General features: G+C 38.1%; 1 protein-coding gene and 1 long non-coding RNA gene across 3 annotated transcripts in view; one reads left to right on the top strand and one right to left on the bottom strand.

The window, feature by feature from the left end:
• LOC106508196 (uncharacterized) overlaps positions 1 to 18,690 on the bottom strand; it is a 259,868-nt gene that overhangs the window by 186,870 nt on the left and 54,308 nt on the right. The gene's annotated exons all lie outside the window — the stretch shown is intronic.
• TAS2R39 (taste 2 receptor member 39) lies at positions 3,177 to 4,133 on the top strand. Its single transcript, XM_013985568.3, has one exon. The coding sequence runs from the start codon at positions 3,177 to 3,179 to the stop codon at positions 4,131 to 4,133; it is 957 nt and encodes a 318-aa protein (XP_013841022.3).

Genomic DNA, 18,690 nt, shown 5'->3' with positions numbered 1-18,690 from the left:
CGGCCTCGCCCAGTGTGTTAAAAATCCAGCATTGCCACAGGCTGTGATGTACATGGCTTGGATCCAGAGTTGCTGTGGCCGTGGTGTAGCCTGGCAGCTGCAGCTCCAATTAGACCTGTAGCCTGGGAACTTCCATATGCCTCCAGTGTGGCTCTTAAAAAAAAAAAAAAAAAAGGAAGAAGTCCCTAAGGGAAAATAAAATTTTATGAAAATTTTCAGAGCCATCTCACACACCAACCCTCTCTTTATTAGAATTACTTCATTATTATTTTAGGGTTGCATACATTCACAAAAGTTAGTATGTTCTGAGTTGAGAAGTCCATTTTGTCATTGTGTGTGTTGTGCTTACCTTTTAAATCAGAAGCAACTGCCTCAGAATAAAAGTGATGCTTTTCTGCCCCTCTTTGAGTTCTGATATTCCAAAAGAGATTAGGTAACTTAGGATATTATTTTCACACTAATGTTGGTTTGCCTACCTTGTAAAGAAACAAGGAATTTTTCCTTCAAGCCTCATTTTCCTAGTGATTTGTTTTAAATGAAAGGTTAACATGTGTTTGTGTGTACACATGTATGCAATCATATGTGTGTATGTGTGTATATATATATATATATAAAACCTCTCAAGTAATTTATTTTGTTAAAAATATTTATCCCTGAAAATCCATGTCTTCTTGCTTTATTATTGTGACATTGTGATTTTTAATTTTAAAAATATGAAAAAAAAAGGAATTCCCTTTGTGGCTTGGCAGGTTAAGAACCTGACATTGTCTCTATGAGGATGGAGGTTCAATCCCTGGCCTCACACAGTGGGTGAAGGATCAGGCATTGCCATAAGCTGTGGTGTAGGTAGCAGATGCAGCTCAGATCGGAGCTGCTGTGGCAACCTCCATATGCCACAGGTATGGCCAGGAAAAGAAAAAAAAAAAAAATACATTTGGCCCTTGTTCCCTTTTCTGGCACAGAGCTCCTAAAACACTTGGAATTTACTAAGTGATGAGATCAACAAAAATGTCTTATGTCAACAAAGTGACTTTTGGACCAAACCTAAAGACAGGGACTAATTGGCAGGGGAACCACTGTGAATACAAATTGGAACCTTCCTAGTCTCACTCAATGGTGAACATGTGAGGTGCTGGGGGTATGGCACCCCAGAGAGGGCATGGAAGCCCTGTGCCCCTTTCCACATACCTCTCTCTATACATTGCTTCTATCTGGATGTTCTTCTGAATCATATCCTTTTATAATAAATCAGTAAATGTAAATAAAGTTTTTTCTTGAGTTCTGTGAGCCACTCGAGAAAATCACTAGACCCAAGGTGTGTGTCATAGAAACCTCTAACTTATACCTGAGAAGTGAGAAGCACACTTGACAATCTGGACTTGGGACTGGCATCTGAAATGCAGGGCAGTCTTCAGTGGCTGAGCCCTTAGCCTGTGGAATCTGATGTCATCTCCAGGTAGATAGTGTCAGAATTGAGTTCAATTGTAGGGCACCAAGATGGTGTTGCATGCTGTGGGGGAGAGGGGGGACCCACATGTTTAGTGACCAGAAGAATCAGAAGTAAAGCTTTCTGTGTGAGTAGTAAAAAAAAAAAACAAAAACAAAAACAAAAGCAAACAGGGGGTTCCCATTGTGGTGCAGTGGAAACAAATCCAACTAGTATCCAGGAGGATTTGGGTTCAATCCCTGGCCTCATTCATCAATGGGGGATCTGGCGTTGCCATGAGCTGTGGTGCAGGTCAAAGACATTGCTAGGATCATGAGTTGCTGTTGCTGTGGCTGTGGTGTAAGCCAGCAGCTACAGCTCTGATTCAACCCCTAGCCTGGGAACTACCATATGCCATGGTGCAGCCCTAAAAAGTGAAAAAATAAAATAAAAAGGGCACCTCACAGATGGGTTCTGTTTTGTTTTTGTTTTTTTCAGCTCAATTTTTCTTTCCTTAAGTAGTGAGGACATCATGAAAGACTATCAAAAAAAAAAAATGTAACAGTTAAGCCAACCCGGCATTTAATCTTTGGCTCACAGAAAAGAAACAATGTCATCTGCAGCAACATGGATCCAACTAGAGTCTCTCATACTAAGTGAAGTAAGTCAGAAAGAGAAAGACAAATACCACATCATATCACCTATATGTGGAATCTAAAATGTGGCACAAATGAACCTATCTATGAAGTAGAAACAGACTCACAGGCATAGAGAACAGACCTGTGATGGCCAAGGAGGAGGTGGGGGGAGTGGGATGGATGGGGAGTTTGGGGTTAGTAGATGCAAACTATTCCATTTAGAATGTAGCACAGGGATCTACACCCAATCTCTTGGGATAGAACATGACAGAAGATAATATGAGAAAAAGAATATATATATATATGCATATATATATATATTCTTTATATATATATGTATTTGTATATACATACGTGTATATATATGGTCAATTTGCTGTATGGCAGAAATTGACACAACACTGAAAATCAATTATATGTTAAAAAAGGAAAAAGGATCCCCAAGTGTAGGTAATGTAACATAGTGCTAGGAACAAAGACTCTGGGACCAGGTGACTTAGGTGTGACTTTCAGCTCTCTCTCTCTCTCCCTCACCCCCTCTCTCGCTTTCTCTCTGTGACTTTGGATGAGTTTTTTAGCCTCAGTTTCCACATCTGCAAAATGGAGATAATAAAAGTACATTCTTCATAGAGCTGTTGTAAGGCTTAAATGTTGTCATACATAGGGATTGCACAGCGCCTGGCACATAAGAACTGTATCTATTTCAAGTTATTAGCATTTTCAGTCACTTCCCTGAGGTCACAAGTGAAACTCAATTAAATGGTGACTGGGTGGACAGATGTTGGACTTAATTGGAGCTAGTTAAGAACATAGTTCTCAAAATCATGTCAGTGGTTTATAAAGGAGTGTCTAAAGTTCTTCCCTGGGCCCCATGTTTGAACTAACACACCAACACATCCAAAAGGACATGGGAGAGGATTACAAACAAATCCATCATTTGCATGTCCAGGTTTAGAACTAAGAATTCTAAAATAAACAAATGGAATAGATTTGGAAATGATGCATCAGCTACTTCCTCTTGTGACATGAATTGTGGGAGCTATCCCAGATCTGCCCATCAAATGCTAGGGAGACTTTTTTCTCCAGACAACAAAGAAGAGAAACGACTCAGGATGATCAAAACCAGCAGTCCCCCAGAAAATGAATTATCATCTCACATCATTTTAATTTCAATCATTGTAAGCGCTGAATGCATCATTGGTATCATTGCAAATGGGTTCATTGCAGCTATAAATACAGCGGAATGGATTCAGAATAAGGAAATTTCCACAACTGGCAAGATCCTGCTTTTCCTGAGTGTGTCCAGAATAGCTCTACAAAGCTTCATGATGCTAGAAATTAACTTCAGTTCAACATCCCCAAGCTTTTATAACCAAGACACTGTGTATGATACATTCAAAGGAAGTTTCATGTTCTTCAATTACTGTGGCCTCTGGTTTGCTGCCTGGCTCGGCTTCTTCTACTTTGTGAAGATTGCTGATTTCTCCCACCCCCTTTTCCTTAAGCTGAAGTGGAGAATTTCTGGATTGATGCCCTGGTTTCTGTGGTTGTCAGTGTTTATTTCCTTGGGCCATAGTGGACTCTTCCTCAAAAACGTCTACACTGTGAATTGTAACAATTCTTCTGCTATCCCCTCCTTCAACTCCACGAAGAAAAATTACTTCACTGAAACCAATGTGATCAACCTGGTTCTTGTCTTTAACACGGGGATCATCATCCCTCTGAGCATGTTCATCCTCGCAGCCACCCTGCTGATCATCTCTCTCAAGAGACACACCCAGCACATGGAGAGCAATACCACTGGCTCCAGGGACCCCAGCATGGAGGCTCACATGGGGGCCATCAAAGCCATCAGCTACTTTCTCATTCTCTACATTTTCAATGCTGTCGCTCTTCTTCTCTATATGTCCAACGTCTTTGACATCAACAGTTTCTGGAATGTTTTATGCAAAGTCATCCTGGCTACCTACCCTGCTGGCCACTCCATCCTACTGATTCGGGACAACCCTGGGTTGAGAAGAGCTTGGAAGCGGCTTCAGGCTCGAGTTCATCTTTATTTAAAAGAGTAGACTCTACAACCCACACCTGAAGAGTACCACAACCCTCAACTCAACCAGCTCTGCCTTTCCGTCACCCAGACCTCTCCCTGCCTCCTTTCTTCCCCAAACATGAGCTGATCCTTTCCCTCGATCAGTATTGCAAACTGATCTTCATTTCTCCGTCTGCTGCATGGCTTGACATAATCTTCACCTGCGTCTTCCATTTCCACCTCCCCTTTCTCTATCTAAAGCAGTGATTCCAGACATACTGGCTACACAGAATCTCTAGGGGAGTTTTTCATTTTTTTTTTAACATATAGTTGGTTTACAATGTTGTACCAATTTCTGTCGTAGAGCAAAGTGACACACACACATATATATATATATATACATGTATTCTTTTTTTTTCAAATATGATTCCCCATCATGGTCTATCCCAGGAGATTGGATAGAGTTCCCTGTACTTGCATAGGACCTTGCTATCTACCCATTCTAAATGTAGTCTAGGGGAGATTTTTTTTTTTTAAATATCAATGTCGGAGTTCCCATCTTGGCGGAGCAGAAATAAATCCAATAGGAACTATGAGGTTGCAGGTTCGATCCCTGGCCTTGCTCAGTGGGTTAAGGATCTGGTATTGCTGTGAGCTGTGGTGTGGGTCGCAGACACGGCTCAGATCTTGTGGTACTGTGGCTCTGGTGTAGGCTGGCAGCAACAGCTCCAATTAGACCCCTAGCCTGGGAACCTCCATATGCCTCGGGAGCAGCCCTAAAAAAGGCAAAAAGACAAAAAAAATTTATATATATATTTATCAATCAATGTCCAGGCCTGACCCTAGAACAATTAAGTCAGGATTTCAAGGGTGTGGAACTTAAATGATTTTTTAAGTTCTCAAAGTGATTCTGATGTGCAGCCAGAATTGTTATAACCACCAAAATAAAAGAAGGTTTTGCAACTTGAACTTCTGGCAACTCCTCTCTTTCTCCATCCATGTGCCTTTTAAACAGATTCAGATTATTTAGGAAGCTGAGTAACAGCTGGAAATGTATTTTATCTCGACCCTCCAAAGACATCATCTGAATAATTTGAAAATGTTTATCAAATTAAACATTACCTAAGACAACTTTCAACCTAAAAATTCTAAGAACTTTTCCTGTAGGTAAAATACGGTCATAAGTATACATGTTAAAAAAACAACATGTGCAGGAAGATCTTCATGGCAGCACTGTTCATCGATGAGAGAACTCATACAATCACAACGGAAACTTCTGCAAACAGTTTGCAAGGACAGAAATGAATGTATCCTGAAACAAAAAGATTCCCAATATACTAAGTACAAAATGCAAGCAGGTATTTCATGACTCCATTCATGTTTTATGGAATTTAATGGAATATACATCTCTCTCTCTCATCTTTTTTTTTTTTTTTTTTTTTCGGCTGTACCCTCCTGACATACGGAAGTTCCAAGGCCAGGGATTGAACCAGCACCACAGCAGCAACCCAAGCCACTTCAGTGACAACACAGATCCTTAACCTGCTGCACCATAAGGTAACTCCATAAATTCTTCTTGTATGTATATTTATGCATATCTGAAGGTCCTAGAAGGATGTATAAAAATGGTTTAAAAGGACTTCTGCATAGTGACATTGGGTGTTGGGGGGTAAATGAAACATTTACACTTAATTTATACCTTTCTGCGTTGTTTGAACTATTTAGAACACATATGCATTAATTATAAAATTGTAAAAGATTTATATTTATGTATGTATTTATTACAAACAGAACTACGTAAGGCCTCAGGCATTTTTTTTTTTTTTTTTTTGCCGTGGCAATGCTGCTTGATGTGGAGTCTCAGTTTCAGACCAAGGATTGAACCCAGGCCACACTGGTGAAAGCATGAGTCCTACCCACTAGGCCACCAGGGAACTCTCAGACTTGTGTATCTTAACTAATTGACTCAACCTCTGTGTTTGTTTATATTGAAAATGCAAACCTCCAAAAACACGAATTAAACATTTCCCCTCCTATCCCTACCTCCTCTTTTTCATTGTATCAGCTTAACAGCTGCCATGGAAAACTGCCAACTTTCAATCCACTGAGATGTCTAGATTCTCCATCCCATTGGCAGCCCTCCTCCTCACTTCTCCTATCAGTTTGGACTACTTGTCAATCATACCCACACCCTTCAAAATACTTTTCGCATTAGAAATATCTTCACGAGTTCCCGTCATGGCACGGTGGTTAACGACTCCGACTAGGACCATGAGGTTGTGGGTTTGATACCTGCCCTTGCTCAGTGGGTTAACGATCCGGCGTTGCCGTGAGCTGTGGTGTAGGCTGGCAGCTGCAGCTCCGATTAGACCACTGGCCTGGGAACCTTCATATGCTGCGGGAGCAGCCCAAGAAATGGCAAAAAGACAAAAAAAAAAAAAAAAGAAAAGAAATATCTTCAGCATTTGCAGATGAAGTGAGATTCTGTCTGAGATTTGCTCTGAGATAACTCGACAGAGGGCAAGGTCGCAGGTTGATTTTTTTCAAACAAGGTCTCGGGTAGGCTGTGGTTCTTTACACTAGTCCCTCTAGTTCAGAGTATGTTTGAAATTTTCCTAACCTATCTTTATGCAAATGAATTATAAAACACGTTAATTTCCTGGTCCATGCTTCCTATCGTGAATCATGTGGAATAATGGCACATCTCAACGAACCCAGCTATTTAACACCCCATGGTTACTTCTAAGCAGTCTGGTGTTGCTTGAGATATCTCATAACTGGATGAAGTTATGTTCCTAGAAATTCATGCTCTTCAGCCTCAGATGAGTAACATCATCAGGCGTTTCTAACCCATTCTTCCCTAGAGAAGTCATTCATTAACTACCCGCAATGACCATCTCATAGATTTTCCTCAGTCCTAAGTCTCCAGTCTGTCATCTCTCTGCCTCATTTTTTTTTTTTTTTTTTTTTTTTTTGGTCATTTTAGGGCCGCACCCACGGCATATGGAGGTTCCCAGGCTAGGGGTCTAATCAGAGCCACCAGCCTACACCACAGCCACAGCAATGATCTGGATCCCAGCCATGCCTGCACCACAGCTCATGGCAACGCCAGATACTTAACCCACTGAGCAAGGCCAGAGATCGAACCCACAACCTCATGGTTCCTAGTTGGATTCGTTTCCGCTGCACCACAATGGGAACTTCCTCTGCCTCATTTTCAACTCGTGAAATTGCCCTTAAATTTTTTGATAAAAGGACAACATTAGGAAGTCATTCTTTCACCTTCCCATTAGTAAATCTATAAAACTACTAATTTTCTTCTACACTCCTGTTTCAATAGAAAGGGTGCCTATCCATGAACATAGATACAGCAAACAAATTGGGAGTTGCAAGAGGTGGGGATGTGAAGGATGGGAAAAGGAGTGGACTGTTTTTGTACATTTTTTTTTTTTTTTTGTCTTTTTGCCTTTTCTAGGGCCACTCCCATGGCACATGGAGGTTCCCAGGCTAGGGGTCTAATCAGAGCTGCAGCTGCCAGCCTACACCAGAGCCACAGCAACTCAGGATCTGAGCTACATCTGTGACCTACACCACAGCTCACAGCAAGGCTGGATCCTTAACCCACTGAGCAAGGCCAGGGATCGAACCTGCAACCTCATGGTTCCTAGTTGGATTCGTTAACCACTGAGCCATGACAGGAACTCCTGTTTTGGGGCTTTAAATAAAGCTTTAAAATAAATAAATCTAGGCAAAAGGAAATATCACAAACAGAGCATAGCCATGAATTTGTATGTGATACTCAAACTTCTAAGAGCTATTATAGTACGATGTCTAATTTCAAAATATATCTGTTGAGCACATGTGTACATTTCTGTTCAAAATATAATTAGCAGTGGAATTTCATGGTTACACAATATGTGTATCTTCAGCTTTTATAGATGCTCCCAAACTGTTTTCCAATGAAATTCAATGTGTCTTCACACAATGGGTTCCACAGCAAAATACTACAGAGTAATGAGACAAATTCAGAATCACAAAAACATGAAAACATGAAGAGAGGATAGATGTTACAGTACCAGTGCTTATAATAACACAAGCATTACTGAAACTACTCTTTGCAATTATAGGACAGGGTATGTAGAGTGCCCACTGTCTGAGAAGGAACAAAGGGGGACTTCTGGGACACCAGTCCTGTGGTAACATTCGGTTTCATGATCTGGGTGTAAGTTACATATTTTTAGTGTGTGGAAATTAATGTTACACTCTTACAATATAATTTTAATAAAGATTTTTTTCAAAGTGAATGGCTATCAACTGTATAGATGTATTTGTATATAAATACTTCAAATGCAAGGTTTCAAAAGTCCTAAACAAACAAACAAAAAAAAGCCAAAAAAACAGAACAGGATGAATAAGATGTGGTGGAGGCGATGTGTTACAACTAAGCCAGGAAGTGTCTGTGTAAGTAAATAACATTTAAAGAAGAAACAGTGTTATAAACAAGCCCAAATCAAGAACTTAGAAGAATGATAACAAAATAAGCATAATCAAAAGAAGAAACAATTTATAAACATAATTCATGAAATATTCATGAATTAAAGGTCAAAAAGGGGAGAATTAAAAAGGAATATATGAATTAGTTTCATGAAGAAAGATAAAATTAGTATTTTTAACTTCAATAATTGAGAAAGAAAGACAAAGGCATAAATATACAAAATTTTTAAAAGGAAAAATTATCAAAAATTTGATAAATTATGGTATTCTTAAGAATCTATTTTGTTCAACAAGAGTTTGAAAAGATAAGGTAGATGTTTCTAGAGGAAAAAAAATGTAATTTACTAAAATTGACTCCAAAAGAGGTAGAAAATCCAAAAAGAATTGATCATTGTAAAGAAACTACAAAAAGTTGCCAAAAGTCACAACCCAAAAGGTGCTAAGATCAAATATTTTCACAAGGGAGTTACACAGATTTTTTTAAAAGCAGACAATGTCAAAATTGTTTCACAGCATAAAAATTAAGATAAGCTTCCAAATTTGTTTTATAAAATGAACACAATTTTGATACCAAAGGACAAAAACTGTCTTCCAGAAAACCACAAACCAGTCTCGCTTAATATTTACGTAAAAATGTTAAATAAAACTTAACAGAGATCCAAAATACAAATTTATCCATAAAAGTAAATAAGGTTCAATATTAGAAAATATGTCAATGCAATTTACCATATAAATAACACTAAGGAGAAAAGCCACTGAATAATTTTCATAAATTCTTAAAAAACATAAGCAAAATTCAGTATCAGGGAGTTCCCATTGTGATTCAGCAGTAGCAAATCTGACTAGTATCCATGAGGAGGCAGGTTTAATCCCTGGCCTTACTCAGTGGGTTAGCAACCTGGCATTGCCATAGGCTGTGGCGTAGGTTGCAGACAAAACTTGGACCCAGTATTGCAGTGAATGTGGTACAGGCTGGAAGCTACAGCTCTAATTTGAACCCGAGCCTGGGAACTTCCATATGCCACAGCTGCAGCCCTAAAAAAAGACTAAAAGGAAAAAAATCACTATTGATCCCAAATTATTTTAAAAGTCTTAATAAAATAATAAATAGATAATTTAACATGATAAAATATATCTATCGGAGTTCCCGTCATGGTGCAGCGGAAACAAATCCCACTAGGAACCATGAGGTCTTGAGTTTGATCCCTGGCCTCACTCAGTGGGTTAAGAGTCCAGTGTTGCTGTGAGCTGTGGTGTAGGTCACAGATGAAGCTCAGTCCAACATAAACATGCTACCAAAAATCAGAAATAGTGAGAAGAGGAGGGTACAAATGCAGGACACTGGAGATGCACTTGCAATTAAGAGACCAGCAACTTAAAACAATTTTGTGTATATATATAGACACCTATATCAAAACTTCAGGGAAACTGCACACCAAAAATCTACAATAGATACATACACAAATAAGACAAATCAACTCAAATACAACATTAAAGATAGTCATCAAACCACAAGAGAAGGGAAGAAAAAAAGACCAACAAAAATAAAACCAAAACAGTGAATAAAATAGCAATGAGAATGGAGATATCGATAAGTACCTTAAATGTAAACAGACTAAATGCCCCAACCAAAAGACATAGACTGATTGAATGGATACAAAAACAAGACCCATATATATGCTGTCTTCAAGAGACCCACTTCACTTCTACGGACACATACAAATTGAAAGTGAGAGGATGGAAGAAAATATTCCATGAAAATAGGAATCAAAAAAAAAAAAAACTGAAGTAGCAATATTCATATCAGACAAAAGAGTCCTTAAAGAATATTATAAGAGACGAAGAAGGACATTACATAATGATCAAAGGATCGATCCAAGAAGAAGATATAACAATTGTAAATATATATGCACTCAACATAGGATCACCTCAATATACAAGGCAACTGCTAATAATCTTAAAAGGAGAAATTGACAATAACACAATAATAATGGGGGACTTTTAACACCCACTTACAGCAATGGACAGATCATCCAGACAGAAAATCAATAAGGAAACCCAGACCTGAATGAAGCATTAGACCAGATGGACTTAACAGATATTTATAGGACATTCCATCCAAAAGCAACAGAATACACATTCTTCTCAAGTGCACATGGAACATTCTCTAAGATTGATCACATCCTGGGGCTACAAATCAAGCCTTGATAACTTTAAGAAAACTGAAATCATACTGAGCATCTTTTCCCAACATGCTATAGGACTGGAAATCAACAAGAAAAAAACTGCAAAAAACACAAACACTTGGAGACTAAACAACATGCTACTAAACAACCAATGGATCACTGAAGAAATCAAAGAGGAAATTAAAAAATACCTGGCAGCAAATGACAACAAAGATACGACACTCCAAAACCTATGGGATGCAGCAAAAGCCATTCTAAGAGGAAAGTTTATAGCAATACAAGCCTACCTCAGGAAACAAGAAAAAGCTCAAATAAACAACCTAACTTTACATCTAAAGCAGCTCGAGAGAGAACAGACAAGACCTAAAGTTAGTAGAAGGAAAGAAATCATAAAGATCAGAGCAGAAATAAATGATATACGATCTAAGAAAACCACAGAAAAGAGCAATGAAACAAAAAGCTGGTTCTTTGAAAAGATCAACAAAATTGATAAACCCTTAGCCGGACTTACCAAGAAAAAAAAGGAAGAGGACCCAAATCAATAAAATTAGAAATGAAAAAAAAAAATGGACATCACAAAAATATAAAGGATCATAAGAGACTACTCCATGAAACTATATGCCAATAAAATGGACAACCTAGATGAAATGGACAAATTCTTAGAAAAGTACAATATTCCAAGACTAAACCAAGATGAAATAGAAAAGATAAGCAGACCAATCACAAATACTGAATTTGAAACTATAGTTTAAAAACTTCCAACAAACAAAAGTCCAGGACCAGATGGCTTCACAGGCAAATTTTATCAAACATTTAGAGAAGAGTTAACACCTATCCTTCTGAAACTATTCCAAAAAAATTGCAGAGAAAGGACCACTCCTAAACTCACTCTTTGAGCCCACCATCACCCTGATACCAAAACCAGACAAAGATATCACACACAAAAAAAAGAAAATTACAGGCCAATATCACTGATGAACAAAGATGCAAAAATTCTCAACAAAACACTAGCAAACTAAATCCAACAATACATTAAAAGAATTGCACATCATGATCAAATGGTATTTATCCCAGGGATGCAAGGATTCTTCAATATCTGCAAATCAAGCAGTGTGATACACCACATTAACAAACTGAAGAAGAAAAACCATATGATCTTCTCAATAGATGCAGAAAAATCCTTTGACAATCCAACACTCATTTCTGATTTCAAAAAAACCTTCAAAAAGTGGGCATAGAGGGAACTTACCTCAACATGATAAAGTCCATATATGACAAACCCAGAACTAACATCATTCTCAACAGTGACAATTGAAAAGCTGAAAGAATTCCTGCTGAGATCAGGAACAAGACAAGGATGTCCACTCTCACCACTACTATTCAAGATAGTTTTGGTTAGTTTGTCCTAACCATGGCAATCAGAGAAGAAAAAGAAATAAAAGGAATCCAAATTGAATAGGAAGAAGTAAAACTATCTTTTTTGCAAATAACACACTATACCTAGAAAATCCTAAAGATGCTACCAGAAAACTGTTAGAGCTCATCATGAATTTGGCAAAGTCGCAGGATACAAAATTGATACACAGAAGTTGACTGCATTTCTCTATGCTAACAGTGAAAGATCAGAAAGAGAAATTAGGGGAAAAATCCAATTTACCATCTCATCAAAAAGAATAAAATATTAAGCAATAAACCTAGCTAAGGAAACAAAAGACTTATTATACTCTGAAAACTATAAGATGCTGATGATACGAACAGATTGAAAGACATACCATGCTCTTAGACTGGAAGAATCAATATTATCAAAATGATTATACTACCCAAGGCAATCTACAGATCTAATGCAATCGCTAGCAAAATACCAAGGACATTTTTCACTGAACTAGAACAAAATATTTTAAAGTTTGTTTGGAAGAACAAAAGACCTAGAATAGCCAAAGACATCCTGAAAAGAAAAATGGAGCTGGAGGAATCAGGCTCCCGGACTTCAGACTGTAGTACAAAGCTAGTCATCAAAACTGTATGGTACTGGCACAAAGAAATATAGATCAGTGGAACAGGATAGGAAGCCCAGAATTAAACCCATGTACCTAGAGTCAAGTAATCTATGACAATGGAGGCAAGAATATACAATGGGGAAAAGACAGTCCCTTCAATAAGTGGTACTGAGGAAACTGGACAGCTACATGTAAAAGAATGAAATTAGAACACTCACACCACACACAAAAATAAACTCAAAATGGATTAAAGATCAGATGCTATAAAATTCTTAGAGGAAAACACAGGCCAAACATTCTCTGACATAAACCACAGCACTATCTTCTCTTCCTAGAGTAATGACAATAAAGACAAAAATAAACAAATGGGACCGAATTAAACTTAAAAGTTTCTGCACAGCAAAGAAAACCCTAAAACAAAATGAAAAGACAACCCACAGAATGGGAGAGAATATTTGCAAAATGAATCGACGGACGAGGGATTCATCTCCAAAATTTATACACACCTCCTGCAGCTCAATGCCAAAAAAGCAAACAACCCCATCGAAAAATGGGCAGAAGATCTAAACGGACAGTTCTCCAAAGAAGACATACAGATGCCAAAAAACACAAGACAAGATGTTCAACATCACTCATTATTAGAGAAATGCAAATCAAAACCACTATGAGGTACTACCTTACACTGGCCAAAGTGACCATCATAAAAAGTCTACAAACAATAAGTGCTGGAGAGGGTGTGGAGAAAAGGGAACCCTATTACACTGTTGGTGGGAATGTAAATTGGTGCAACCACTGTGGAAACCAGTATGAAGATGCCTCAGAAAACTAAACATAGAGCTACCATTGGATCCAGCAATCCCACTCCTGGGCATCTATCCAGAGAAAACCATGACTTGCAAAGACACATGTACTCCGATGTTCACTGCAGCACTATTTGCAGTAGCCAAGACATGGAAACAACCTAAATGCCCATGACAGAGGAGTGGATCAAGAAGATATGGAACATATACACAATGGAATATTACTCAGCCATTGAAAGGAAAAAAAATAACGGCAATTGCAGCAACATGGATGGACCTAGAAATTATCATGCTAAGTGAAGTCAGTCAGACAATGAGACACCAACATCAAATGCTATCACTTACATGCGGAATCTAAAAAAGGACACAGGAATTCCCGTCATGGCACAGCAGAAACAAATCCCACTAGGAACTATGAGGTTGCGGGTTTGATCCCTGGCCTTGCTCAGTGGGTTAAGGAACCGGCGTTGCTGTGAGCCGTGGTGTAGGTCCCAGACGTGGCTCGGATCTGGCATTGCTGCCCACGTAGGTCGGCAGCTGCAGCTCCAATTAGACCCCAACCTGGGAACCTGCATATGCCGCAGGTGCAGCCTTAAAAAGACAAAAAGACCAAAAAAATAAATGAATGAAAAATAAAATAAAGGACACAATTAACTTTTTTGTAGAACAGATACTGACTCACTTTGAAAAACTTACGGTTTCCAAAGGAGACAGGTTGAGGAGTGGGGGAATGGGCTGGTGGTTTGGGATGGAAATGCTATAAAATGCAACTTTATAATTGGATTATGATGATCTTTATACAATTTCAAACATAATAAAATTCACTGAGTTAAAAATAAAAATAAAATCTAAGTACATTTAAATACCGAGACCTAAATAATCCATAAGTAAATCTGCTATAAGCATTCTTGTGCAAGGCTTTTGGTGGACACAAACACTCGCTAATCTTGGGTATAATCTTGTGTATATTTGCGAATACACCTTGGGTAAATATTCACCCAAGAGCAATGAAAACATATGCTGGCAAAAATGTGTACACAAATGGTCACAGCAGCATTATCCACAGTGGGTAAGCCAAAAGGTGGAAACAACCTTGTGAGTACTTATCGTTCCAGACAAATGGGTACAACACAGGCTCACCAAAAAACTTGTGCAAGAATGCTTATAGCACCTTTATTCGTAGTAGCACAAAACTGGAGACAATCCAAATGTCCAACAGCAATAGTCTGGTTAAATAAATTATGGACTATCCATACACACACAGCAGTAAATATTATCAACGTATTACTGCATGTAATAACATAAATAAATTTCACAGAAATAATGTTCAGCCAAAAAAGCCAGATGTAAAAGAGTTCATATGGTGTGATTTCATTTATTTGAACTTCAAAGATGGGCAAGATTAATCTCTGTCAAAAAAGTGGTTTCCTTGTGGTGACAGTCTTACTGATTTGACGTTAGCATGAGAAAGTCTCTAAGGTGCCAGAAATCTTTCATATCATATATATGATTAGTGATCATATATACATATCTTTAAAATTCATTGAGATGTATGCTTAGGACATATTCACTTTATATCTTTTTTAAAATTCACTGAACTTGGAGTTCCCGTCGTGGCTCAGTGGTTAATTAATATGACTAGGAACCATGAGGTTGCGGGTTCGATCCCTGGCCTTGCTCAGTGGGTTAAGGATCCGGCGTTGCCGTGAGCTGTGATGTAAGTAGTAGACGTGGCTCGGATCCCTTGTTGCTGTGGCCCTGGCGTAGGCCAGTGGCTACAGCTCCAATTGGACCTCTAGCCTGGGAATCTCCATATGCCACAGGAGTGGCCCTAGAAAAGGCAAAAAGACAAAAAAAAAAAAAAAAAATTCACTGAACTATACACTTATGTGACTTTACTGTATTTATCTACATCTCAATTTAAAAAAAAAAAATGTAACCAACCCCCCAAAAAAACCAATTTATCATTAGTCTAGTACTGGTTCTGAGTAATTTCCCAACTAGTACTGATAAATGTCCACTGATCCAACCTCTTATTAAAAAATAGATTTAGAAAATAGTGCCAGGACAGATAAGAAGTAAAAATTACCCATGTTTAATTTTCACATTTGATTAACAATTAATAATTATGCTTTGCTCAAAGGCTGTGGATTTAGATGCATCATTCAGGGAGATGTAGCAACTTTCCCAAAGTACCTTATCTTCTAACAGGATCCTTCAGGCTTCCTGCTTTCCTTTCTACGTAACGAGGATAATGTTCTTACTAAAGGAATCAGTGTGTTGTCTTGAAAAGAAGTTCAGGAAACAAATTTTCTCCTCTAAGCAAATATCATTTTTAATCATTTACTGTACAGCAGAAATTGAAGGAACACTGTAAATCAAATATACTTTAATAAAAATTTTTAAATACCCCCCCCCCAAAAAAAAAAAAAGAATCAGGGCATTTCTGCTTCTAGTTTCTAGGTGGTCTAGTGGCTAGGATTCCTGGTTTTCATCCAGACTGCCCAGGTTCAATTTCTGAGCAGAGAATTAAGATCTCAGTCCAAGCCATCACTCATTGCTGTCTCTCCAAGATCATAAACAGCTCTAACTACAGTAACCATGTAATGCTTAATACTTTTAATGCAACGTAAAGTTTGGTGGGTAGAGAAAATTCTCCAGAAAGTGAAAAAAAAAAAAAAGTGGCTGTTCCATCTTCCTTTCCATCCCTCCTTATCGTGTTGCTGAGCTTCCTGTCCACGGCCACAAGATTGGCTGCTACACACTGAGGTATCACCTTTATTTACATTACAGGCAAAACTGAGTATATAGACACCCCTGCCAGGAAATCTGTAGAAGAAATTACTTTTAATCATGCATGCTTTTCCTCTAAAGAAAATTAGAGTACTTATAATGAGAAAGTTCAGGAAAATTAGAGTACTTATAATGAGAAGTTCAGGAAACAAATTTTCTCCTCTAAGCAAATATCATGGCTTAGGCAATTAGTATCAAACATTCCATTTGGTGAAAATTACATAAGACCAATTCAGGGCTTATCAATCAAAAGACCATGCCTTTCATCAGCACTACGAAAAGATCTGCTATTTTTAAAAAATAATTTCTTCCTCTCTATTTTCTTTAATCTTTCTTCCTGAAATTCTATTCAGTCAGATTCTAGATCTGTTGGATTAAACATCTGTGTCTCATATCCTTTCTGTTCTCATTTTTTTAAATTATAGTTGTTTTTCAATGCTGTGTCAATTTCTGCTGAACAGCAAAGTGACCCAGTCACATATATATGTACATTCTTTTTTTCATATTACCTTCCATCAGGTTATATCCCAAGAGATTGTATATAATACCCTGTGCTATAGAGTAGGACCTCATAGCTTATCCATTCTAAATGCAATGGCTTGTGTCTACTAACCCCAAACTCCCAGTCCATCCCACTTTCTCCCCCTTTCCCTTGGCAACCACAAGTCTGTTCTCTATGTCTGTGAGTCTGTTTCTGTTTTGTATATGGGTTTGTTTGTGCCATAATTTCAGATCCACCTCCTAGAATGATGACAATAACAAAATAAACCAGTGGGACCTAATTAAATGCAAAAGCTTTTGCAAAGCAAAGGAAACCATTAAAAAAAAAAAACCACAACCCACAGAATGTAAGAAAGTCTTTGCAAATGATGAAACCAACAAGGGCTTACTCTTCCAAATGTACAAACAACTTTTACAGCTCAACAACAACAAAAAAACAAACAACCCAATTGAAAGATGGGCAGAAGACCTAAATAGAAGTTTCTCCAGAGACATACAGATGGCCAATAGGCACGTGAAAAGATGTTCAACATCACTAACTAATAGAGAAATGCAAATCAAAACTGTAATAAAACACCACCTCACGCCGGTCAGTATGGCCATCATTAATAACTCTGTTTGCATTTTTATCATTGATTTTTGCTCTCCATTCAGAGAAATCACCTTGACTTCATCTTATTTTTACTGAAATCATGTATTAACTGAATGCAATTCTAAATCATTTTTAATTTCTAAAAACTTCTCATTTTTATTTTTAATGGCATCATTTTCTTATTTTATGTATACAATATCTTCTCTACCATCTCTGAGGATGTAAATTTGAATTTTTTAGGTGGCTTTTGATCTTTATTTCTTCAGGAGTCATTTATTCTGAATGTTTAACTTAGCTTTCTCTTTCAGGCTGTGGATTTTGCTATTTCTGATCATCCTTGATAACTAATTCATGAGGGAAAATGAAAGGCTCTTTTGCATAAGTGTTATTCCCCAGTAGGACAGTCTCCTAAAAAGAAAGGCTGATGGATAGCTCTGCTCTGCAACTGGGTCATCCATCCGGTTCATTGTCATTGGCTTTTGACAATCAGCTTTTCTTTTAGGTGTGAGGATGAGAAATCTGACATTAGACTGGAAATCTAAAATGTCATAAGAAGGAATTTAATCTATGTGCAGACACCCCACACTGGACACCATAGCTCTTCCTAGAAAATGTATCCAATTTCTCCAGAAAAGAACTTTCAATATGAGGGGCTGCCAATGGTCCCGGGGGCAGTAGTGGGGAAAGGGTTGGAAGGGATCACTGAAGCAGCTATCTGGCAACAATTTTTTTTTTCATTTCCCCAATATATTATTATTTTTAATGTACAGCATGGTGGCCCAGTTATACCTACATGTATACATTCTTTTTCTCACATTATCATGCCCCATCATAAGTGACTAGACATAGTTCTCAGTGCTACACAGCAGGATCTCAATGCTAATCCATTTCAAAGGCACTCGTCTGCATCTATCAACCCCAAGCTCCCCATCCCTCCCACTCCCTCCCCCTCCCCCTTGGCAACTACAAGTCTATTCTCCAAGTCTATGATTTTCTTTTCTGTGGAAAGTTTCATTTGTGCTATATATTAGATTCCAGATAGAGAAAGACAAATACCATACGATATCACTTATATCTGGAATCTAATATATGGCAGACAAAATTTTAATGATACCTCTGGTTTTGCACCATGCCTCATTCTCACTATCCAAAGCTAGGAACCCTACATCCAGGGCCCTGGATGTACCAAGCTGATGGGCCACCACATTCCCAGAGGTCCACCATGTGCATATTC

The sequence above is a fragment of the Sus scrofa genome, chromosome 18, assembly GCF_054392235.1.
Source record: "Sus scrofa isolate SSC_HxYL_T2T_F1_AM1 chromosome 18, Sscrofa_HxYL_maternal_Yorkshire_Landrace_v2.0, whole genome shotgun sequence".
Lineage (NCBI taxonomy): Eukaryota > Metazoa > Chordata > Mammalia > Artiodactyla > Suidae > Sus > Sus scrofa.
The sequence above is the reverse complement of the archived record's forward strand: the minus strand, read 5'-3'. Positions and strand labels throughout refer to the sequence as shown.

Coding starts and splice junctions, on each gene's coding strand:
- TAS2R39 (XM_013985568.3), top strand. CDS start 3,177: ATGATCAAAACCAGCAGTCCCCCAGAAAATGAATTATCATCTCACATC.